The sequence below is a fragment of the Eumetopias jubatus genome, unplaced genomic scaffold (genome assembly GCF_037043125.1).
Source record: "Eumetopias jubatus isolate StellerSeaLion01/CBP00866 unplaced genomic scaffold, mEumJub1_p1.0 scaffold_17, whole genome shotgun sequence".
In the NCBI taxonomy this organism is placed as follows: Eukaryota; Metazoa; Chordata; class Mammalia; order Carnivora; family Otariidae; genus Eumetopias; species Eumetopias jubatus.
This window is the reverse complement of record NW_028274823.1, coordinates 14,530,427-14,556,769: the sequence shown is the minus strand read 5'-3', so window position 1 is coordinate 14,556,769 and position 26,343 is coordinate 14,530,427. Positions and strand designations below refer to the sequence as shown.

At 41.5% G+C, this 26,343-nt stretch overlaps 1 protein-coding gene across 1 annotated transcript in view; it reads right to left on the bottom strand.

The window, feature by feature from the left end:
- The window catches only part of SHTN1 (shootin 1), a 102,513-nt gene that overhangs the window by 20,101 nt on the left and 56,069 nt on the right, over positions 1 to 26,343 (bottom strand). Inside the window, exons 10-15 of the mRNA XM_028121747.2 lie at positions 24,041 to 24,194; positions 21,779 to 21,878; positions 16,009 to 16,091; positions 9,755 to 9,864; positions 6,543 to 6,596; positions 1,009 to 1,129 (exon numbers count right to left, since the gene is read on the bottom strand). Coding sequence (XP_027977548.1) covers positions 1,009 to 1,129; positions 6,543 to 6,596; positions 9,755 to 9,864; positions 16,009 to 16,091; positions 21,779 to 21,878; positions 24,041 to 24,194 — 622 coding nt within the window. The remainder of the gene's footprint in view (positions 1 to 1,008; positions 1,130 to 6,542; positions 6,597 to 9,754; positions 9,865 to 16,008; positions 16,092 to 21,778; positions 21,879 to 24,040; positions 24,195 to 26,343) is intronic.

Below are 26,343 nucleotides of genomic sequence, written 5' to 3'. Positions count from 1 at the left end.
GCTTGATTAACAAAAACCCAAATCCCTCCTATTCTAGCAACTTAAACTTGGTAAACATGACTCAGTGCAAATTTAAACTGTTAAAACGGACCAACTGGAGTTGACTGAACCGAGTCTAAAAGATTCAGCTAAATCTAAAAGATTTAGCTACGGCTGCTGGTTAATTTTACTTTGGAGTAGTTTTTCAAAGCCAGCCTCCTGGCCACAAGGGAAAAAGCTCATATGGGTTTTTGCTAATTCCCGTGACCAAGCGGATGGGAAAAAAAAACAAAAAACAAAACGGAAGACATACAAAGTTAGTTCTGAGGTCTCATACCTGCACATCATGACCCAGTCTCTGAGCTCCAGACTTGCTCAGATAGTTGTTTCCAGCTGGTAACAGAGCTGCCATTTCTCGTATGCAGAGACAATGAACAGAGTACACATGAAGGATAAAGACGATGCCTCTGCATTCGTAAATGATACGTGATTCCCACTCTGACTACTAATCCCTGTGCACTGACTTGGTGCCATGCACACTACTAAGCACTTTCCATACACTGACTTACTCAATCTTTAGAATAATCTGATGAGCCAGTGCTTTTATTACCCTCATTTCACAGATAAAGACACTGAGGCACAGAGAGGTTGAGCAATTGAAGGGCAAGCCGCTCGTAAATGGCAGAGCAAGGATTCAAACTCACACGGTCTGGATCCAGAGCCTGTTCTCATTGCTACACTATTGTCAGAGCCCATTCTAAGTATCTGTACATGGGGGCATCTTGCCTCAAGCAAGCCCAATCTCTAAAACCTTGATTAACTGCAAATAAATAAACAAACATATGAATAAGCAAAAATACGTAATTTCTAATGAGATATCTATCCATAAGTGCCTTTGCTAATCCAATACTTCTCACTCACATTAAAAAAATTAATAATTATAAAAGATCACTTCATGTTAGAAAGGGACTTAAGGGCAGATGTTTCAGAGAGGAAGAGGAGAACCGCGGAGAATTCAAACCAGCTTACTACTGCTATCTGCTTCTGCTGTCACCTTTCTGCGACGCAAAATCCTTTCTAACTCAGTTTCACTGTTTTCAGTGTCAAGGGATTTTAAGCTTCTTGAACTAGTGGATTTGTTAAGTGTCCCCTAAAGTGAAAACAAAACAAAAACAAAAACAAAAAGGTTAATGTCTTAATACAATATACAAAAGAATATAAAAATCAAACCAGCAAAACATTACCAGAATTTGAATGGAATTAGGAAACAGAATGAATCTGCTGTGTATCTATATATAGATTATTTTTTAATGTGTGTACCTTCAACAACACAGTGTTGGATCTTTTAAGAAGATGCTACTGAGGGTGTCAGATGTTAGCTTTCACATCCAGAGAACAGTACAAGAACCCGTCTCGATGAGCTAACTGTGAAACTCAGTGGTGGGAAGGTACCTGCTAGTTGACGGTGAAGATTCGGATATATGTTGATCGATCGTGGGGAGAAGAGAAGCATACAGTGAACTCACCTTCGAAGGTTTTCTTGACACAGCAGCCAAGAGCTACTGAACCCAAATCCTCGCGGCACTGAAAGTGTGTGGCTGAGTCTTCAGAATGACCCTAGCTCCACACCTGGTGGCATGGTGTGGCAGGTGCCACAGGAGACACAGGACACTCTCCTGCAGCCTGGCCAAAGAAGGGCTGCCCTGAGCACCCCCTGACTTCATTGTGAAGGAGGAAGGGTTACAATGACCCAGGGCACCAAGGAAGGGCCGGCATCGTAATTCCATATTCCTAACAGAGGAGGCAGTGAATGTATTATCCAGGGCCCAGAAGATACTGATGGAAACAAGAGATGGCATACAGCCGTGCACCTGCTGAACTTGGTACTGACTTTCAAGACAACGGAGGAAGACCCAGGCGGTGGCTCCCGGCCCTGGCTCCTCTGGGAAGCCTGTTATGGAGGGAGAACTATGGCTTTCTATCTCCCAGGACCCGTCAAGTGCCTGTACAGAACGCTGGGTGACACACTTCTCATCCGGTATGTAAGGATTCAGCACTGCACCATTACCAGGGGTCCAGTTTTCTTTCATAAGAAATGCCCACTATTGGCGCCTGGGTGGCTCAGTTGGTTAAGCAACTGCCTTCGGCTCAGGTCATGATCCTGGAGTCCCAGGATCGAGTCCCACATCGGGCTCCCTGCTCAGCAGGGAGTCTGCTTCTCCCTCTGACCCTCTTCCCTCTCGTGCTCTCTGCCTCTCATTCTCTCTCTCTCTCAAATAAATAAATAAAAATCTTTAAAAAAAAAAAAAAAAGAAATGCCCACTATTTCTTTGAAATGGCCTTCCTTAGCTGGGCTACGTGCTTGGGGAGGGGGGAAGCCAGGAGATCCACAATCTCTGGATGTCAGCAAGTCAGAACCTCAAGTCTGGCATAACTTGCCAGACTTCATGCCACAATCAGAGGCAGCTTCTGTCCCCCAAGGCTAACAACCAGGCCAGCCTTCTCACCTCAGCTCCCTTTGGGTTTGCCTTAACCCTGCTCCTGCCTCCCCTGCCAACTTCCTGAAGGACTCTAAGAATTCTACTGGCTAAAAATGGTAACTCATGTTTCTTCTTTAGCCTATAAAACAAAAACAATAGCTTGTAATATTAGGTAGTTACAAATCTCACATGATACAGGTTATTATGTTTTGTTTAGAAAGGCTTCTTCCCTAACTGGGTAAAGGCTCTGAGAAACAGCCTGTGGGGATGGGGCAGGGGAGGGGGCTGACTAACAAGATGAGGAGATGGTACTCTTTTGCTATCAGCTGCCCAGCTAAGATCAGTGTGTAAATAAAACACGCAGATAGGGCTCATACTGTAACCAAGCATACGATATTCCACCCCCCAAGGATCTCTTCCTGCTTTTCATTTATTGCAAAAATTCATAAAATATATTCAAAGGAAAATCACATTACATGTAACATATGTAACAGCTTATTTTATAACTTAAAAAATGGGATGATGTGGTTTATGTGACAGTTAATGCAGATCCGTACCTGCTCATCAAGGACTTAAATACTAAAATAGGATCAAGACTGATAAGATAAAGAAAACAGAACTAAGCCAATTAAGACAAATTTGAAAAAATGTATTGGAAAAACTATCCCCAAATCATGTTTGCAATTTTTAAAACTTACCAGCTGTATCATTTGTAAACAGATATTTGAAAAATGTAAGGCCGTTGCTATTACAGGAAACTATTACACTGTTTGAATGTCAAGAACATTCTTTGATTTTTCCCAACAGCTGGAGTCAATTCAAGAAAGAGGTCTGTGTCTGTGTACACGAGCATACACATACGCCTTGCACCTTTTGAGGAAGAATTTCTCTCTCACCATAATCTCAACTTTTCACTTGAATAACAGCATTAATTCCCCCATATTCTGATGGTGCTGAGCCACCCTCTCATCACACCTGATACTGAAAGATTCCGTCTTCCAAGTTCTCATCTTTGAATCTCAAACTTTTTTTCTCCATCCATTGACTGATGTGACCGATTCAGCTAACACAGGAGTAAACTTTAAATATGCAGGCACTTACGGAGAAAAGAAAGATTTCTACATGACTCTCAGTTGAAATGATCAAGGAGCTCAGCTGATAAAGTACCAAGACTGTCTAAATTGTCTATTTATGTATTAGTCATAAGGTCTGAGAATCAGAAATTCACTTAGAAGGCATGCGGTACACAGAATTCCTTCACTTTACAGAGAAGAGAATTCAAACTCAGTGAGCCTTGGGGTTTCGGCTGGGCCCCACAGTAAGTCAGTGACAGGGCTGGACTTGAACGTAGCTCTTCTGATTCCCAAACCACTGTTCAATCTTAGTCCCCATGTTGGCTGAATGTTTGTAACACCAACTGATCTAATCGTCGGTGGCAAAACCAACTACTGGATGATTCCCTCTGAAAAACTGAGGATGTTCGGGAAAAACCTAAAGAGAATTTCTTAGAGGTTGTTTTTATTTGATTTAGAGGCAACTGAACTTTAAAGAGACTTTTAGATTAATTTGTATGGATTTATTCTTCAGAAATCGCTGTTCCCACTTAGAGTGACTTTTACATGACTGGGGTGATTGGGAAGTCTCCAAAACCTCCAAAAAAAACCTTGTGTGACCATGAGAAATAAACTGTAAGTTTGTTAAATCTACAAAACATACAGCTTCTAAAAATTCAGTGTACACAGGGTTGGAAAATTAAGTTCAGTTGACGCTGGAACTACAGCAATTGGCTTGGAAAGTGTCCACATCCAAACAGAGTGAGATTTTCCAAATCCCAAACCAGAGACGTGTTTCTACTTGTGGGCTAACTTTCAGCAAAAAGCCCAGTTTCTGCTGGTTTTCCTGGTTTCTGTTCTACAGTCGAACTGAACATGAGGTTTCTTAGGTTTCTTGGCCTCTCTCAGCGCAGGTGCTGGCTCTCGACCACAGTGCACCTCTGGGAGGCTTTCCACGCTCCTGTGCTTTGCTGGGACTAACTCTGACAACCCTAACAGTCTGCAGGACAGCAAGAAGCACCAATAAAGCCCCACCAAAGAGGGGCTTCCTTTCTCTCTCTCTCTTACAAGGAGTTGTATGGCTTCTTGGCCCCAAGTGACTGGGGGGTTCCAAATGACCCATCATCCCTCAAAGGGAACTTCTACGGGGGTACTGGAGAGTTGCCATTTGGCAAAGAAGAGTAGGGGACAGCACCCTCAGTTCCACTTTTTAAAAAACTTAATGCAAAGCTATAATATTGCCAGATTAATAGCTATTAGGAATACCTTAATGCCAGACAAGGCACAGAAATCTAATGATAAATCCAGAGGGAGGAGGATGGGGGCAATTTGCAGAAAAGAAAGAAATTCTGACAATTTTTTAAATTTGTAAATTATTTCCCAAAAATCTATGCTGCAAATTTCTCTCCTTGAAGTGGCACAAAATTATACTGAATATGACTGGATAGTGAACGTGATCTTTAAGAACAACACTATAATTCAGTAAACTTGTTACCACCCAGCATCATCAGGGAGTAGGATTATCTTGGCTAATCAAGTACCCTCTGTATCTCAGACAGACGTCCGACTGTTCAAGTAAACCTAATTTTTAAAGAGTCAACCTCAGTGTACTCTTTCACTAATGATCAGAACTCTACTCTGGGGCATCTTCATGAAGAGGAATTAGCATTCTGATGTGCAGACAACGAAAGAACCCCGCATAGGGAGTTCTCACTGGAGAACAAGGTTTTCTCTTCAAAGAATCCATTAGATAATAACCACATACTTTTTCAATGGTCATCATCCTTTATTCCATAGGTGGACCACCACTGTGAGCCAGGCTATATCTCTCTTTAGGACTAATTCCACTCACCTAAACCTAAAGCAAACTAATTAAGCCATTCTGAGTTCAGTCTGCTGTTCCATGCTTGATGAAAATAATTTTGTTTACCACAATTATGTGGATGTCTACATGCAATGCATAATTAGCACCGTTAACAACAAACACGAGGATACTAGTTCTGTACCTCCGCCCCCACATTTGGTGACTTACTGTGCATAATAACTGGTATTGAGACTGTAACAGGATCTAAGAATAGAGCTCTTAGTACCCGAAACATTTTATAAGTGAGGCACTTGTCTCTGATGGCAACTGTCGGACAGGCCAGGACTCACTCATTCTGTCGGCAAAAGCTCATAGTTTGCAAGAAGAAAAAATAGCTGGAGATGGGCATTAGGCCTGTTCTCCAATGGATAGGAGTTACCTTTAGAAAATGAAATGAGTAATGGGGTGCCTGGGTGGTGCCGTCAGCTGAGCACTCGACTCTTAGTTTTGGCTCTGGTCCGTGATCTCAGGGTCATGAGATGGAGCCCCACCTTGCGCTCCGTGCTCAGCAGGGAGCATGCTTGACATTCTCTCTCTCTCCTTCTCCCTCTGCTCCTCCCCCTCCCCATGCTCGCTCCCTCTCTCTAAAATAAATGAATAAATCTTAAAAAAAAAAGAAAGAAAATGAAATCAGTAACATAAGGACAGGGACTTTTATCTTATTCTCCAATTTATCATCAAATAATTTTTTAAACTACGAGGAAAAGCAGACTGTGACCTTGATTCCTGATACTAACATATCTGGGTAGGAGCTCAGATTGACATTTTGGCACCAAGAGTTCTACTTCTGCGCCCCCAAATCAAGCACTATCCCTATAATAGACTCTACTGTGTTTCCATTCTGGCCAAGCATGCCCTCATCCTCAGATCTGGTCACTCTGTCTTGAAGCTGTCAGGCAAGGACTGGAGGGCAAGAACAGGAAATAACAAATTTTGTGAAGATGTAACCATTCTTCTAGAATAGAAACAGCAGAGTATTGATGCATAACACATATTAACATGCCCGATGGAGGAGTCCATGGCACAATCAAGAGGAACTATCCTAAGAATTAAGGATTATTGTGAACAAAAATAAAACACATCAAAACCAATTATTCTTAAAATAGATTTAAAAATATTCTTTCAGTTTCCCATAAACTAAATAATAAAACCAAGATCCATTCTTACCAGTATGCCTTTGAGCTCATTCACGGCACTCTCAGAGCCTTTTGAAGATTCTGGCTACAATTTTAAAAAGAAAGCACAATTAATAATTCAGTTTAAAAATACCAAACAGAGATATTTACATGGCAAAGTACTGGCAGCTTCTATTGACTATTTTTTTTTAAAAATTAGGCCTATGTCTTACAGTTAGGAAAAAAGATTAGACAGGTTAGTGCTCCTAAGTAACGGCGAAACAGAAAATTAGGGGAAGTAGTCAAAGCAAGAGGAATCAAGCTCCCATCTTCTAAATGCCATTTTGTCACTTCTTGTCATCATCATACAGAGAAAAGGTTTGGTAAACACCAGACTTCAAGGATTCATCAAATATTCAGAACTTTTTACAATAAGCGTAGCTGGACGGGTGCCCACAAGCGAGGGGCAGGAGGGAAGGCAGCAGCGCAGGGCAGGCAGCAAGCGACCGGGAAGAAACGTCTCTCAGCTCCGGTAGCTCCAGGGGACTGGCATGTCTGGTTTCAGGCATTTCATAACAGCACTGAGTCAGGAGCAGGGGTCAGCAAAGAGCCTGGCTTCACAGGAGAATGTTAGCATCACTGGCCACCGAAGCAGTAAGAGAGGCCTTAGAGGGTGCACATGCAATCCCTCCGTCTTACTTGTGAGGAAAGGTGCACCTTGAGAAAGGTTGTATTTGAGTCTTGATGACAAGCCCAGTTGGAATCTGGCGTCTGGCTATGCCATGAACAAAATAACTTGAAATGAAGCTCTGGGGAACACTCGCCCACCCCACAATACCTGAGAGTCTCTGTGGATCCCTTGGCTAACTTAGTGAAGGGAAAATCTGGCACGAGGTTCTCAAAGACCTCTGATCTACCCTGTACCACCTCCTTTCACAAAGGACAGAGATGGAGAGAGACCCTACAGGGAACTCCCTGGCCTCTCATTCCTGGAAGAGGTAAAGCTAATTTCTCTCTCATCGAGATGGGAAGTGATCAATAGCGACCTATAACCCGTTCCTCTCAAAAGCTAATAAAAGAATAAGATCCTGTTCCCATTTTTTTTTTAATGGACGTGAGAGAAAGAGGGAGAAAGGGAGCAAGAGAGGGAGAGAGGCAGAGAGAGAGAGAGAGAGAGAGAGAGAGAGAGAGGGAGAGAGGTCTGCTGCTCAGGTACAAATTGGACGGAGACATTCCACTGTCATGGTCTACGCTTTCTGGGAAACACACGTGTCATCTGCGCCAGTCACAGGTGCCTGTCACAGGTGCCAGTCCAAAGCTCCAAGACACTAATCACAACCACAACAGTATCCACGACGACATCCAGGAATTTAGAAAATATGCGGTTAAATTAGTGTTCACCAGGCAGGCCTGACTTGTGCAAGTACGCTGTGCAGGGGACAAGCTGTGATGTTTGAGCAAGCGCCCAGGCTCCAGGCCACTCAGTGCTGCCACACCACCACCTCCGGACTGCAGGCGCCTCCTACAGGCCGGAGCCTGTGACCTGGGCAGGAAAGCACGGCCGTCCTGTGCCGGGGAGTCTGGTAGCGCATGCAGTGACCACTTGTTCCAAGGTTACTGAGCGGGTCATTCAGCACTACCTCTACATGGTTGCATGGTTACCCGTGAAACACCCAGTAGTCCAGTGCTCCTTGTTCAGCTGTTCTCCAGCTCTGAACTGACATTAAATAATGTGTAACTGTTGGAAGAGTCATGGCAAGAAGGAAGAAGGACAAAGTGATCCTCTGAAAAGGAAAGTACATACAGAACACTGATCGCTTAGGATTTAACAGGTTTTCAACACTTTTCTCTCTAAACTAATTTTGCTTCTCTGTGACATTGCATTTTTCTCTAGTCTGTTTGGTTTGGCTGATTCATTCCGAAACAGTTGTGACACGAAAGTCTTAAAAATGTATTTACGTCAAAGATTCCACTGAGATCCCCCGTTTTCAAGCGTTCTCACACTACTGTCCACTTGAACCTGACAACCCTGTGAGTGGGAGAGGGCCGGCACTCTGCCCATTCTTGGGAGAGAAGAGCCTGGGAAGCGGGGGAGTGGGGGGGTGGTAGCGTCTGGCCCCAGCTCCATCAGCCGTGAACTTCAGGCGCCAGACACCGGCAACACGTGGGCCGGACTGAGGGCACTCCGTCCCTCCCCTGGAAAACTGCTCTCCGAGCACTCGCGCCGACCAGCACTCCATGCAGCCGCGAGAGCTTCCATTTCACTGTACATCAATCTACTCTTGCAGCTGGGTATTCTTTCCCTCTTTCCAACCCCCTTTCCACGGGCAGCCCCCCAACACAACTCCTGCCCTGCCTGGCCACCTTGCCTGCTGGTGACCAAGTGGTGACTTCTAAAGTCCAGCAGAATTTGTACTTAATAGTCATGATACTTGGGGCCCCTGAAGCAGGTGAAGAGGAGCATCCATGAGTGTAAGAAAGAACATTAAAATTTGGTTCAGAAAAAGAAGAAGAAAGAGGACCCATCCGTTGACGCTTTATGACAGGGAGAAAACAAACAAAAAAAAAACATTTTTCAAGACAAATATCAAAAACCCTATTGTTGGTCTATTTCGATGCGACACACCTACGAGAGAAGGGAGAACTAGGCTCTAGGCGCTTTGCTAGATCTTGGCGCTCACTGCGGCAGCAGCTGATGTATATATATAAAACGTTCTCCTTGAAGCGGCCTGGACCAGGTTTGCAAAGATAATGAGATCATACGAACCTATTTTTCAAAAGTTGTCTTAAGTCTGTTCTGACACTATCATGCGATGCCACCTGCCCACCCGGCCCCCCTCCCCTCACACGGAAACAGAAGCCTCAGGAAGGGCAAGGATTTTTGTCTTTTTTGTTTCCTGCTTTATCCCCAGGGCCTAATACAGTACCAGGCACACAGGAGATACTCAATCCATACTTGTTGAATTACACAAAAGGAACTAAAGAAAAGAAAGGGTATGATCATTATTTGTTCGGTGTAGCAGTTCATATCAAGCAGAGGACAGCACCTGCAACAACAGGACTTTCTTTCTATAGGGATTTAGGTTAACTACGGCTCAAACAGGAGTCCTGAAACATGCCTGTATAAGAGTAGAGGCTTTTATGACACATTAGCCTTATCCTAAGATTTCACAGTCAGCCCTGATGTCGCTTTCATCAAATTTCAAACTTTTACACTTGAAAAAGGAAGCATCACAGGAGGGGGAACATTTAGTCATTCCATACCTTTGCCTTCGGTCTAGCTGTCTGATTAACGGGTCTAAGATGAACTCCCTTTTTAATTCTATCCATCATCTCTTCAACTGCTTGCCTCTTCAGATCCGTGACTTCTTCAGCTATCAAAGAACACACACAGAAATCATCTTATGTTACAAGAAAACAGCTACTTTCTATTCCGATGCACTTTGTAATTAAGCACAGCCGCTTTTCAGACAGAATCGTAAGACATCACAAAACAATTTCCTGAGGTTAACAGCTACCAGGTAGCCACAATTTTTTTTTATTAAAAGAATCTTTTAATAAAAGACCTGTTTTTTTAAAAACTTAGAGTTATAGGGGTGCCTAGGTGGCTCAGTCAGTGAAGTGTCCGACTCTCGATTTCAGCTCAGGTCCTGAGTTTAAGCTCCACGTTAGGCTCCACTTAAATAAAATAAAAATGAAAATAAAATAAAAATTAGAGTCATAAAATTTAAGGTCTAATAATTTGTAGCCTGGAAATCAATACTGGCTCATCTCTGTTAAACAATTAAAGTGGATTCGGTTCCATTTGTCGGCATAATGATAAGACCTGAATTTCTCCAGCTTTCTAGCTAACTCCAAATATTCATTCGTCTTTGCCTCAGAGATATTTTTATAACATCCTATGTCAAAGAAATCATCCCAAAGAAGGAATAACTATCAAAAAGCCCATTTGAAAGTAAAAGATAAAAAAGATCTGTTAACATGTTGGAAGAAATACACAGACAGAAGATGAACAGCAGATACGTAAAATCTATTTTTAAATTGCCATCCCTTGTTTAGGAATCACAATGGAAGGAAACATTTAAGCAAACCTTTTTCAAGTCTTTTTAAATTGTCAATGTTAAAAGAAAACATACACCCAGAAATGATTGCAATTAAGTAATTAAATTTGATTAAAAAATTTCAACTGTCTATTGTTTAACCTTTGCGCTATTTTGCCGCAAAACAATAATGCTGTTGAAATATACATGAATTAGATGAATGTAGCTGAGGTGGGCTTAAAGCTATTCATCATAATAATGAAATTTGTCTATTGCACAACAGCTTGACCAAAGGCCCTCAATCGTTTCTGGAACGTTTATCACCATTAATGCCATTCTAGATCTCATGTTTATATCCGTCTCATTCACTGCAACCAATATATTTAAGTTTAAATACCTCATGAAGACCTTCCTTTTAGGCCGTTTAGCCTAATTTAGCCTCTACAACATGGGGCATATGGTAGGCACTCAGCAAGTATCCACCTGCTGACTGACTTTTTAAACTTTTGGTTTTATATGGCTGTTAATATTTTTGCTATTTGAGCAGAAATAGCCAAAGTCCAAAAGGACAGTTTCTAAATGGAGGCCATCACAACAATGTCCCCAAGCCAAGGGACAGGAGTGTCAGGCTTTGCACTAATGAGGCTTATTACATCGTGGCTTCTTTTCTACGACGTGGACTTCACGCTAACACTGAGTAGCTATTCGTCTTACGTTACGCCTCAGGGAGCAACCAGAAGAATCCAGAAGGTTCCACCATCCTCACCTTGACAACACCACAGTGATGGGATCACTACTACACCCACCGTACAACCCAAGTCTTCCAATACAGTCCTAACTTCAGATAGAGTCCTGTCATCTTCATGGGCCATTAAAATGTGGGGAATGAAAAGTTCTCAATACCCAAACAGGATTTTTCAGATCCAGATGGCAAGAAAGCATCTTTTGCCAGGCAACATGGGAAACATGGCACTGAAGTCAGAACTCACCCACCAGTAAATGAAAGAAAGCAAAACTGTGGGTTGATCAACTCTGTGCCCTTAAGTAGCATTTTCTTGGGCAGCTTCTGCAGATGGCTCCCAAACATCAACAAGGAGACAGACAAGAAAATTACTATGGAGAGAAATTCATTCATTCATTCATTCACTCACTCACTCATTCAATTTATCTGAATACCTATTATGCACAACATGGTGCTTGTGCTGACCCTACTCAAAGTCAGGGGAGATAAAACCCAGATCTGCAATGTGCAGGTATGGTAAGGGTATGGAATTTATTCCTGAGAATTTTTTTTTTTTAAATCCTAAAAAAAAATTTGATTTTTCAGAAAGCCTGCCATTTTGAGTGAGACTTGAGAAGAGCTGCATGGCAACAGGAACAAGGCCGACAAACAGATTAGCGCTCTGTAAGGAAGGACTGAAACCCAATTAAATGCACCATACAAAAACTAATTAAGGCAGACAGATGGAGAATTATGGTCGACACTATTCAAATCTGCTGCAACATCTAACATAACAGGAATTTAAAGTAGTTTCTTATTTTTGCTTGCCAGAATCATAGTGATAATTCAGAGAAGTGCCACTATCTGTATTGTGTACAGATTATAAACCAGGCTTTAATTTCTTAGTCTTTTCCAAATGTAAAGGCTTAATTGGTCTTAAGGAAAAGAAATCACTCTTATCAGATTCCCTACGTGGGCACAATACAAGGGCAATGCTAGGTTAGCTACACAAGCTTTCGCTCTCACCGACCCTGTTTTTTAACTAGCAAAAAGCAATCTATGTGAACTTCTAAACTATTAAGTGGTTCTAATAAATCTGCAAGGATCACCTACAGAGAGCTCATGGCATGTTTTGTAATTCTTTTTGCGATCATGCAGTTAGTAATTGTCTCACAAAAGCCTGTAATCAGAAGGACAATGGAAATATGCAGGATACTGGAGATTAAAGAAAAGAGACAAATGAAGACAACAGGTCCAATGTCACTGAACTGCCACAGGAAAATCAAATCAAATGTTCTTTGAGTTAGTGCTTCAAGGTCAGTCTTAGATCAGAAAGCTACATGTAATTAATTGAGGCTTAAATTTTAAGACCCACTTGAAAAGTAAGTTCGTTCCTCAAAGAAAAGACCCACAGACAAAACCATCACCTTGTTGCTCAATAAAGCCTTTTTTTATTACCTAGAAGAAACGAAAATGAATTTCTAAGTTCCACAGGATTACTTTTCTCTTTCATTAACATTTTTAAAAAGGCGTTTAAAAAGAATCTTATGCCACCATGATGTACAAAAATTTCTAAAGAACACATCATGGTTGAATAAGTTTGAATTGGACCTAAGGTCATAAAGTTAAGGATATTTCCTTAACTACAATGATCACAAGAGCCTGCTGAATGAGGACTTCTGCCCCTCAAAGGGTGGTTGGAACCCTGTCTTTCTTTTTTTTAGCTAACATTTTGAGTATCTGAGTATATGCTGGCTACTAAGCTAAATACTTCACATGTTAGGAGACTCATTAATTCTCACAACCACCCTATGAAATACGGATTATGATTATCCCCACTCAGCAGGTTAGCAAACTGAGGTAAGAAAATGTCAACATATCAATGACCTAAATATTCGATAAACAGCAAGCATATCTCTAAAATCTCAGAACTTGTCCAATACATGCATGCTTATCAAAATTAGAGTTGTTAATTCAAAATTTGTCAATTATTTCTTACATTTAGACCTTAAAACTACGTCTAAAATATTCCACAGACCTTCCCCTACAATTACACTTTTTAAGAGCCATACCCTAGCAATAAAAGTTTCTTCATTCATCAGCTCTGAGAAGCATACCAACTAGCTAGTGAAAGCCATCATAAGATGCTAACAAAAAATAATACTGTGATAGCAAGACTGGTCCCTACTTATAAATGTGAAGTCTAAAGTGTCACAGACAACCCCAATGTTTGATGCTCTGCATTCATTCATCATGCATTTAATCATTGTTGATTTATTCATTCAACAACTATTTGTAGTGTGAACTGTTAATAAGACACTATAAATAACTACCCTGCCAGACAGAGAGAGGCTGCAACCATGTCTGTCTACGGTCCATATCATTTAAGGCGGTACAGTTTTAGGGTGGCTTCAGTTCGAAGTCTCATGAGTGACTTCTGTACCAGTAACTCTACTTAAATATCCCAGGTAACAACCCAACAGCTCAGGAATGAGGGAGAGAACACTGCCCCATATCATGAATCATAAATGAAACATCACTTTCATGAAGAAAACTATATGGTTTCTAACACTGGGGTTAATAAGCTTAGAATACTTTTTTTTTTTTAAACTTAAGGGTGCTGTTGAGGTTGACAAGCTAATAATGTCATTTACTTAGAAGGGGATATCATTTTATTCTGACTGCCCTCCTGACCCTCTAAGCTTTACCAATTGTCCCAAAACAAGATTGAAACAAACAAAACTTTAAGTTTAATTAGAGTGTCAGGAAGGCTTATAAGCCAGTAACACAGGCTCAGGGCTACCCTGCAAATCGCCAAAGACAAGACTTCTGAATCCTGCAATGCCTGTGGCAAGCAGAATGTCCCTTTCAGCAGGACTATGAGAGGAATAGGTTCCAAAGGGTTGTAGGAGGCAGGCACCAAAAGTCAATTTATACAGATGAAATCAACTAGCTTTCATCTGTAATGGTGCTGTGCGTTTTTGGCAAAGAAGGATAGGGCTAGGTCTAAACTTGGATTCATTGAAGGTGCATGCAAGCTGCAAGAGACTTGCAGGCAGGAGCAAGCCCTCAAAGAGCTCGCAATCAGTTCCAGGGGAGAGACGTGGAAATAACCCCAAACACATCAGAGGCTGGGGGTGGGGGGGAACATTAAAAAATCTGAAGCAAAATGCTACCGCAACGCACAGCAATGAGCCAATACTAAGGAGCTAACCCTCAGAAACAAGAGGAAGTGGAGGGCAGAGCCTGGAACCTACACAGGAGCCGTGGAATCAGAGCCCCCTGCCCGGAAAGCTCTGAACAGAGGAAAGGCAGCAGAGCAATTCTGGAATGAGGACACACAGAGCAAGGGCATAGGGGGCTTTGAGGTCACGGTCCAGCCACAAGGTAGAGCAGACGTACAGAACTGAGGCTGAAGTAACATCAGAAAACCACTGCTAAGCAGCCTACAGGGTTTGGACTCTACTGTGATGCAGTGAGAACACAGCAATGTCACAGGATGTGGGACATCGATCTGAGAACGTCACCCTGCCAATGGTAGGAAAGTGGCTGGACTGCATCGATGAACCTGGGGGCAGGAAAAGGGGGCCAAGAAGTCCACACCAGACTGGGCTTGAACCAGGCAAATCCGCCATGCTTTGTAACTAACAGGTGCTGAGCAAACATGCTGAGTTGAATGTGGGTTCTACTGGTCTACCCGCAGCTCTGTGAGCCAGCCCTACTCCTGGCTGCCAATGCCTCTGCTCAGCAGGAAGACCTTCTCCCTCCACTTCCATCAGTTCACGTTATCCTCGACTTCTCCCCTCTCCAGCGAGTCAGACTCCTGTGAATTGCACCTTCCGGAGCTGCTCCTGGATTTAAACACTTTTTTCTGTCTCCACCCTCGTCTGAGCCGTGTGCATCTGAATGACGGACAGCCACCCCCATCCTCTCTCATTCCTCTGCAGTCTGCTCCCTGTCCTCTCGCTGCAAACAGTGTGACTGCTTTAAAAAGACAAACCTCACCATGTCACACCCCTACTTAAAACTCCTCCTGTCCTTAGGATACATTTCAAAATCTTGACCACAGCCTTCAGAATCTGGCTCAGACTTCCTCTCTTGCACCCCATGTTCCAGTAAATACCAACCTTTGTTCCGTTTCCTAATGTGCCAAGCTCCTTCCCCACTCTGGACCTTTGATTCAGTTGCCCCACTATGGGAACTACTTTTATTCTGAATACCCCCATCCTGACTTCCTAAATCCAAACTACTCGGCTTAAGCATCTCTTCCTGATACCAGCAGTCCCTCTCCTTCCTCTCTTAGAAACATGTGCTCTTCCTCCAGGTAATCGTCCTTATTTACTTCCTGCCTCCCCCTCTCATGTCACTTCTATGTCTTCTGTCTCCAGCACGCAGCACGAGACCAGTACATAGCAGGTGCTTGATCAAGTCTCAGTTCACTTGCTATCAACTCTAAAAAGTCTTTCCCCAAACCCCTCACCTGGAATCACTCCCTCTCTTTCCTTTATACCTCCTCCTGGAGAGAACCTCATCCTGTAAAGAAGACATATCCCAGTAGATCGCACATTACAGGTGACCTGCTGTAGACAAGGAGCCACATGAAGGCAGGGACCATCACCTTGTTCCTTCTTATCAGCTGCTAGGTTCACATTTCTCCCCAGATAATCTGTTCACAGTCAAAGAACTCAAAGACTGTGTGTGTTGTTGAAAACCTGGGCTGAAACCACTGAAAGTAAACCAAAGGGGTTGAGAATTACTTGTTTCTGGTTGAGCTGCCTTTTCTTTCTTAGCACCACTGCCGCTGGGATGGGATCGCTTCCGGATCATGGACATGAGGGATCTTTGGGAGAAAGAAAAAGAACGACAGAAGATTACTGGACGCCTGACGATTCAAGAAATAAAATGTACTGATGCAAAATAATCAGTAAAAATCCAATTCTTCTCTAGGTGCATAAATGGATAGCTAGAATTTAGGAGTCTACTTTCCACTTTTAATAAATTACTGAACTTTTCAGCACTTTAAGGAAGAGAAAGAGGTCTCATCCCTTTCTGCGTGGAACCAAACTCATTACTCTAAGAAGGGAGCCACTATAATTACCATTACAATACTGGGCAAGGTAAAACAGAAAAAATAGCCAATATCCATACCTACAATTCAGAAAGAGCTATCTATGTAATACGTTTGAGGGAGAGGGAAAAATCAAAGAATTAGGGGATGTTTTCAGTAAACATTTACCTGTGAAATATGGGCATAAAACATCTGAATCTGAGTGACACAGAACAGATACTTAAGGGATAAAATACATTTAGACCACAGTCTCTCTGGTCCATGTTTACAAAATCTATATAAAATCCAAATCATGAAAAATTTGACCACATTAAAATTTTAAGACCTCCACATATTAAAAGACACCATAAAGAATAAAAAGAAGTCAGAGGAGCATGTGACTCTTGATCTCAGAGTTGTGATTTTGAGCCCCACGTTGGGTGTAGAAACTACTTAACTTAAAAAAAACTTTTTAAAAAAGAACTTAAAAAAAGAATAAAAAGAAACTCAAAGAACAACAAGAAAAAGCATACAACCAACAGAAAAAATGGACAAAAGCCTTGAAACTCCATAAAAGAGTAGTCCAAATCTCCAAAACATGTACCAAAAAGAGTGCTTGACTTCACTAGCTACTAGAAAAACACAAATGAAACCCACATTGAGATATTACTACACAGTCACCATCAAACAGGCAAGAAATTGCAAGTATGATAATATCAAGTGTCGGTAGGTCTGTAGAATAACAAGAAGACAATGGATGAACTTCAAACTGAAGACGGTAGATGAGCCGATGGTGCCACTTTGGAAAACCCGTCTGGCATTATCCAGTGGAGCTGAAGACAGACAGATCCTAGGAGCCAGGGATTTCACTTCTATCTTACAGAAATGCAAGCCCTTGTGCACCAGGATTCATTTGCCAGAATGTTTGTGTAGAATTTCCAGAACTTCCCTGAACTGGTAATAACTCAAATGTACAAGGGCCATAATGGATAAACACATTTTCAGATGTTTATAAAATAGATTATGGGGACGCCTGGGTGGCTCAGTTGGTTAAGCGGCTGCCTTCGGCTCAGGTCGTGATCCCAGGGTCCTGGGATCGAGTCCCGTCAGGGAGCCCGCTTCTCCCTCTCCCTCTGCCTGCCTCTCTGCCTACTTGTGCTCTCGCTCTCTCTAATAAATAAATAAAATCTTTAACAAATAGATTATGTATCCATGAATGTGGATGAATTTCAGCTACCCAACAGAACATGGATGAACCTTACAAAATAACGTAGAGTAAAAAGAACAAGACCCAAATGAATACAGTAAAATTCCAATTATATAGTTAGGGAAAAAAATGTATATTTATAGGAGTTCAGGGATATATATGTAGGAAAAATCTGTTTCTTTAAAAACAGGCTACCAGTATTTTTATTTCTTGATTTGGATGGCAAACACATGATGTTCACTTCATATTACTTTTAAACTGTATGTAAGTTGGTGTATGTTCCTACATATATGTTATCAGTCTCCCCTCAAAAAAGTTTACAAAAAAAACAAATGAACCAAGGATTCTTGAACTATATTATAAAAATGTTCATTATAAATATTCTCGGTGTGGTAAACCGGATTTGACAAAATTCAGTCATGAGGAAGCCAAGCTGGGAATGCTACGTCTAGAAAAAGGGGCACCTGGATGCACATGGCAATACCTGGCTGAGGACAGAACAACTCCGTGTTTCTTAATCACCATAATTTTTAGATTTTTTTTTAATTTCTTAGTTCTGCCTTGAGATCTATTATTAATCCCCTCTCTAACTACCTTTTCTTAAAATTCCCAAACACATTGAACAATCTCTTGCAAAGCACAGGGAAAAGAAAGCACTACACTCAGCTCTACCCTGTGAGGTTTCTAGAACTTACCAACAAGCATACTTTATTCCTGAAGTTGGGAGAAATGAAATCATGCAAACTTTATTTGTGCATGTTCCCCATTCCGTCACTGCAGGCAGGACTACTCAATGTCTACAGGCTAACATTCCATGGTAGCGTGGGGCTTGGAGAGGGTTCTCCCCAGGCAGGGCCTCATCTTATCCTCTCCCAACACTGCAGTGAACCCACCGCTGACTCTGAAATTTTCAAGATTACAAAGCAGGAAGATATTTGTACTGCTTAGACTATTTGTATATGTTGGGCGCCTGGGTGGCTCAGTCGTTAAGCGTCTGCCTTCGGCTCAGGTCATGATTCCAGGGTCCTGGGATCGAGCCCCGCATCGGGCTCCCTGCTCGGCGGGAAGCCTGCTTCTCCCTCTCCCACTCCCCCTGCTTGTGTTCCCTCTCTTGCTGTGTCTCTCTCTGTCAAATAAATAAATAAAATCTTTAAAAAAAAAAAAAAAGAGTATTTGTATATGTTTACATAAATGAAGTCAAAATCGATGTTCATCACTGTGAACCACCTAAATAGATGAGAGAAAGTGTTAACTTCCACTGTTCGGAATTAAAGTATAAGCTGGAACCTCCTACATGCCCAGAGGAGAATCATCTGTAATATTTTTAAAAAGAGCCCTCTGTCAAGATGGGGCTTAGATTACAATAAAGCAGGTCTCACAGGACAGATGAGAAGATCAGGATAAGACATCTGGGACCTAAAATCCAACCTCTGGCTAAAATTGCCCCATTTCACAGTCAGTTCAATTGAATGCATAAAAGCAAGAGCCCCCAAAGATGGCACAGTTTGGTGGAAAATATTTACTTTGAAATTCTTTAATCAGTGTTTCTCATGCCACTGTGATGGTTACCCCCCTGGCTGGGTCATGTGATACTCAGATATGTGGTCCAACATTATTCTGGGTATTTCTGTGAGGGTTTTGGATAAGATTAACATTTAAATTGGTAGCCTGAGTAAAGCAGACTACTCCCTAATGTGGGTGGGCCTCACACAATCAGTGGAAGGCCTGAATAAAACAAAAGGATGACCCTTCCCTAAGTAAAACAGAATTCCTCCTGCCTGACTACCCTGACATAAGGACATCTGCTTTCCCTGCTTCCAGACTTGAAACACTGCCTCTTCCTGGGTCTGGAGCCTGCTGACCTGCAGACTGAGACCACACCATAGGCTCTCCTTTGGCTCCAGGTTTTCGACTCACCCTGCAACTTGCCAGAGTCCATAATCATGGGAATTAATTCCTTAGAATAAACCTTGTATGTGAATGGACATGATGTATACACATGTATGTATACATGTACATACACACCCCTACTGGTTCTGTTTCTCTGGAGAACACTGACTAATACACCAATAAACCTACCCTTCCCCCTTAAGCCACACCTGCCCAGGACCTCTCCTGTGTTCACTACTGCTGGTACAACATGACCAAGGTCTACTTTCTTCCTCGACTTCCTCTCGCCCACCTGTCCCCTGGGTCAAATGAGCAGGCCCTAGTCTTTTTTTTTTTTTTTTTTTCCCCCGCTTTCATTTCTATCTATGATCTCTGTCAGGGTGAAATAAATGAGGCTCAGGAACAAAGTTAGAAAACCTTAACTGGTGGATTTAAAGTCCATTGAAACTCAATACATATGCAAATATATTTCTTTGACAAGAAAGTACTCCTTACCAAAAAAAAAAAAAAAAATCTTTCTACTGAGAAATTACATCTTCTACTACTTAAATTCATCTTAAAATAAAAATCATTCATGTTATTCAATGAAAATTTTCTTTAAAGGGCCTTATAAAAGAGTTCATGCTTTAGACATACATAGTCTGAATCCTACATTCATTTCTCAGTAAAACTGTAAAGTGCTCTTCGGGAAAATATTCTATTTAGGTTATACTTTACTTTTAATTCCAAGGGCTTCCAGATTTGTGAGACTAAAAATTAAAGGCCAACAAAGCAAGACTATAATCATGTTTTTAATATTCTCCCTCCTCATAGACAGAAGTGACCTTTCTTATCAGCTCAAAATTCTATACCTTAGAGAAAGATCAAAGTGATGAATCTCCTATTTTAAGTGTCAAATTCAGGATATCTCCAACAGATTTTAGCTACCCAGGACAGAAAGAATTTAAAATACCTGAAATTCTTTCAATGGACTCTTGGATCAATCATGTGTAAAAATTATTCTGCCTTGGCTACTTCACTGGCTCAAAGTAGATTATGTCATACCCTCCTCAGTAAGAAAAACTAATGAGAATCTTTTTAAAAGGCAGTTTCATTTTCATTGTCGTGTGGGGGGAACAGGCTACACATTCTATTCACACAGATCAGCAAAGGTGCAAAGTAGGAATAAATGGCCTCTCTGTGTGAAAGGATTAAACAAATCACATGAGTTAATGAAAGGTAAAAAATCTAGGAAAAGTTTAAATTCCATTTGTTCAAGAATAAGTTATACAGAAACAGCCATGACAAGGAAGTTGTGTCCTGAGTAACTTTGGGTGGTGGAATGAAGAACCACGAAGGAGGAAAACTTGCCTCTAGGTTTCCTGGGGTGTACCGTGCTTAATTCAGGCACTCAATACCACCAAGTCACCTCAGGCTCCAGAAAAAGTGAATTCTTGTCTGCATATATGATTCCCTGTCACAAGAACGTAAACCCAATTTCTTCTTCTTATGGAAGGTTCCTCTCTCGGTATTATTAAAGGTTTAAATATGAGGTTAGGGATAAAACATAATTAGCACTCCGAGCTTAATTACCAATGTGTAACAATTAGTACTGATAAGTTTTTGTTTTGTTTAGTACTTTTATTTTTTAAAGTAAATGAACAAACCAGAGCTTTTCAAATTCAAATTAGGGCAAGAAAAGATTAAAAAAAAAAAAAAAACATTTGGGGAAAAGCTCAAAATTCCTTGGTCTTCCAGTTAAAGGAAATCCTAACGTCATGGGCTGAAATCTTAACACTGAAGTATCAAACTTCTTAAATGAATGTCCAGCTCCGGGGTTTGGAACATCCACATGGGATCTGAACATCTATAGCAGAGGAAAGTGGCAGGCCACAAGAATGTTTCTGCCAGGTGTTTCTTAGGGCCCTTTCTATAAATACGACAAAAGAAGGGAGTGATAGTTTGGTCTTTAGAAAAATTTTCTGAGAGGGGCGCCTGGGTGGCTCGGTGAGCTGAGCGGCTGCCTTGGGCTCAGGTCATGATCTCAGGGTCCTGGGATGGAGCCCCACATCGGACTCCCTGCTCAGCAGGGAACCTGCTTCTCCCTCTCCTCCCTGCTTGTGCTGTCTCTCATGATCTTTCTCTCAAATAAGTAAAATCTTAGAAAAATAAAAATTTAAAATTTAAAAAAAAAAAAAAAAAAAAGAAAGAAAGAAAATTTTCTGAGAGAAATACCAGCCAGTTTGTTTCAGAGTTTCTAGCGCCCACCCCTCCGAGGACAAGGATGCAATCTAAGACAGTAGTCCTGGGTTCTGTTTTTAAGGAAGGGATCCCACTAGCACACACTTCAGGTTCTCTGACGAGGAACGACTCAATGCAGAGCAGTCTCCCTGCGCAGGCTTACCGGATGGGATTGGGGGGAGGCGGGGGGAGCGGCGGTGGAGGTGGAGGTGGTGGAGGTACGCAATTCTCAGACTGGTTCACCCGTTTCTGGAGTTCATCAACTGCACAGAGAACAAGCATTCAGAAAGGAGCCGAAACAAGCCACTAAGCACCTTTTACACACATAAAGGAAAAAAAAAAAGTAACCTCTCTCAAAATCAAATTCATGGTATTAAGGCAAAGTTAGAAATCTCAGGATGAAACTGCAAAACATCTTAGCCTTTTCATCATCCAGGCTGCGACCACTAATACAAGAGGGGCCTGACGTAGGTTACAAGAAAACATTACTGTCTTATGGCCGTATGTACAACTATGGAAAAGAAAAATAATTCAGGACAACGGCTGGATGGGTGGGAGGTAAGGACTGAGTAGGCTGAAGAAATATTTGTTAACAATGGCATGTATTACTCAAAACACTAAGAAATTGTGAATACTTGACTTTTAAAGGGTATAGACCAGGAACTAATTTTTAAAGATGACATTTAGTAATGAATTTTAATAACATACTTTCCTCCTCCACCTAATTTCCTTCCAAAGTTGCAAATCCTGGAGTTCTTGGTTTTAACCAGACTCAGACTCTCAAATGTCTGTAACTTCAGAAACTTTTTGCTCTTCTGAAGGAGCATTCTGGAAATAGAATTTATACACTCAATTCATTCACGTCCTTAATGAAGCAGGTATTTTGGCACCAATAATGTGAAAGGGTCTATGCTTGGTGCTGTTCAAGACACAGTTTATGAGTTCAAGGAGCTCGATTTCAATGTTCATTGCAGATGCGAATACCTCTAAGACGGGCTCCAGTAGGCTCTAGGTACAGAATACTGTGTGCACTCAGGAATGGCTCCCTCTGTCCGCAGCCATTCCTCTCTCCATGAACGACTGCACCCCCAATGATCTGCCTGTTTATTTCTACTCTCAACACTTAAATAAGCAGTGTGGGCTATCTCTCTGAGGGCTAAGAGTCCTCTAGTTATTCATATGCATGTGTCTGTCTCTCCAAAGAGAGTTTGAGTTCCTCAAGGACAAAAGGCATGGTTTCTTTTCTTCTAGATTTCTTATAGTATCCTAGGGTATGGCTGGCTATACACACAGCAGATACTAAATAAAACATACTCAACACTAAATCTCAGGTTCTCTTTTGTGTCTGCCCCCTCCATAAATAAAAAAGATGGCTTTGGCCACAGGCTGCCTGGATATTCACTTAAAAAGAATGGAACACTTCTTAATTTTAGATCAGTTTTTTAAAAAGTAAATTGCAAGTCATTTTCATTGTGGGTTAGAAAGCACTGGATGTTTTTTTAAAGGGGAAAAAAAGCCGACTTGGTTCTTCTATACGGATTTCAAAATTCTAGTATAAAATTAACCAAAAATACCTCAAGTGAATATTGAAGCTGTTATAAAAGGGAACAACCTGCCTCCTTAAATCACCTACCTTCCAACAGAAACTTATTACTTATCCCTGTGTAATAATCCAATTCACACATTCCTGTCAAGCCTTCTGGAACTGAATGAATAAATCCTTTGATTTAAATATCCCCTGGTGTTTTAAAAGTTTTTCCATTTAATATACATATTGTTGCCCATTTTATTGTTAGGTGTGACATTGAAAGTATTAGTTCATGGGTATAATTAGACCACAGATGAGGGTTGTATGAACCTTAAAAGTTTCTTTTTAAAAACGCACCCTAAGGGTCGCCTGGGTGGCTCAGTCGGGCAAGCATCGGACTCTTAATTTTGGCTCAGGTCATGATCTCAGGGTCATGAGATCGAGCCCCACATCAGGCTCAGCATTGGGTGTGGAGCCTGCTTGGGATTCTCTCTCTCTCCCTCTGCCCCTCCCCTACAACCCTGCTGGTTCCCATGCTCTCTCTAAAAAAGGAAAGGGGAAAAAAAAAAACCCTCCCTAAAATGAACAAAATAAATACTCAATGAATACACCTATCTGTCCTATCGGAAGCCCTGAGAAATGCTGAAATGTTGGTCTTCCCAGATTAGCTGTATCTTTGTCTCTTCATTCTGTATGGGAAGCTCACACATGCTCTGACTCCACAGAGAAGTCGAAGTGCTTGTGAATTCCTGGACTACGGTGGCCGTTCTACTGAACCAATCTTGCTATTTCTGTGTAGCATTCAGCAAGTGTTCTGGACTAGCTACGGGCCGGGGTTTGTGCTGGGCGCGCGGAATTCACAGACTACTCAGACACAGCAGCCCACTGGACACTTACTGGAATGCTTTAAATCTCTGGCTTTCTCCTCCGAATTCTGGTATTTCAATTCCAATTCTCTTTTATCCTCCTCCAGAAGCCCTAACTGCTGTTTGAGGCTGCGAATCTCTCTGTGGAGTGCTGCATTTTCTAGCTGCTCTTCTAAGTCTTTCACCTGTAATTCACAAACAGACTTTTGTAGCTCTTCCTTTGTCAAGAAAAAATAAAGCGGGGAAAATCAGTTTCCCTTTACTTTGCATTTCGTAGCAAAGAGACACCAATCCATCTTAAAAACCACACAAATTCTGGAGTATAGACGATACTAAAATACCAGCTATTGAAGTCAATATATATTGCAGACTTAATGTCTCAGATAATTAGGTGTTGAAACATGGGTCAAAAAGGTAAAATATCTAAGAAATTCATGTAAAACTGATTATTAGCTTCGTACCCGTTTTTTTAATTTTTTATTGTTATGTTAATCACCATACATTACATCATTAGTTTTTGATGTAGTGTTCCATGATTCATTGTTTGTGCATAACACCCAGTGCTCCACGCAGAATGTGCCCTCTTTAATACCCATCACCAGGCTAACCCGTCCCCCTACCCTCCTCCCCTCTAGAACCCTCAGTTTGCTTTTCAGAGTCCATCGTCTCTCATGGTTCGTCTCCCCCTAGGACTTACTCCCCTTCATTCTTCCCCTCCTGCTATCTTCTTCTTTTTCTTTTTTCTTAACATATGTTGCATTATTTGTTTCAGAAGTACAGATCTGTGATTCGACAGTCTTGCACAATTCACAGCGCTCACCATAGCACATACCCTCCCCAGTGTCTATCACCCAGCCACCCCATCCCTCCCTTCGTACCCGTTTTTAAGAGAAAATTCAGGTAGCATGATAAAGAACCCTTGGGGAGGGCAATTTGGTAACAAGTCAAAAACCTTAAAAACAGGAAAGAAGAAAGAAAAGGGAAAGAAAAAGGAAAGGAAAGACCGCTTGATTTAGAAATACTACTTTTAGAACTTGCTTTAAAGAAATAGTAAAGGGGTGCCTGGGTGGCTCAGTTAGTTAAGCAACCGATGCTTCTTGATTTCATCTCAGGGTCGTGAGATCGAGCCTGTATGGAGCCTGCTTAAGATTCTCGCTTTCCCTCACCCTCTGCCCCTCCTCCACTATGCTCAAACACTTGCTCTCTCAAAAAAAAGAAGGAAATAGTAAGACAAGTATTCACATGTGTTCATACAGTATTCTTCATAACAGGAAAGAACTGAAAATAACTTAAATATTCACCAATATTATGTATTTAATAAATCATGCTGTGTTCACTAACTGAAATACTATACAACCATTTAAAATCACATAGTTGGGATGCCTGGGTGGTGTAGTTGGTTGAGAATTCGACTCAGTTCATGATCTCAGGGTTGTGAGACTGAGCCCCACATAGGGCTTCAGGCTCAGCATGGAGTCTGCTTGAGATTCTCTCTCCCTCTGCTCCTCCACCCATGCTCTCTTCCTCTAAAATAAATAAGTCTTTAAAAAAAAAATAAAATCACAAAGCTTACTACATGCTGACATGGAACAAGATATTACCAACTGAAAACAAATCAGGCATGGTATGATCCCATTTAAACTACATTCATAAAATTATCCATTTGTGTGAAGTTTGCATAGGTACGAAGATACGGAATTCTTGGATAATCTTAATTTCTTCTTTAACTTGTACTGTATTTTAAACATTTGTTTATTAGAAGAAGCAAATGTTGCTTTTATCACCATGGAAACAACACAGTGTTTATTTATTTATTTTTTAAAGATTTTATTTACTTATTTGAGAGAGAGGTTGAGAGAAAGAGCACAAGAGGGGGTAGGGTCAGAGGGAGAAGCAGACTCCCTGCTGAGCAGGGAGCCCGATGCGGGACTCGATCCCGGGACTCCGGGATCATGACCTGAGCCGAAGGCAGTCGCTCAACCAACTCAGCCACCAGGTGCCCCCACGCAGTGTTTAAAAGACAGAGAATCTGCAGGGGAATTTACAGACAGGTAAGAACTATTTAGGACCATACACATGAAAGATTACACAGAACAACTGTATAGTACAGTAGAACAGTATTAGAAGTACTGAGTAGCAATTGGTGAATTTTAGCTAATCTTCAGTATCAGCTTCTCTCTCCTCCTACCCCAACAAGGTCCATATCCAATGACTGAGTCCCACACCTCAGTGCAATTCAGTAGGTTCTAGGCCTGTGTTATTTACTAAATGGGTTAACTACAACTAATAAGACTTTTCAGAACTGAAAAATTCTAGCACGAGCTAAATAAAAAT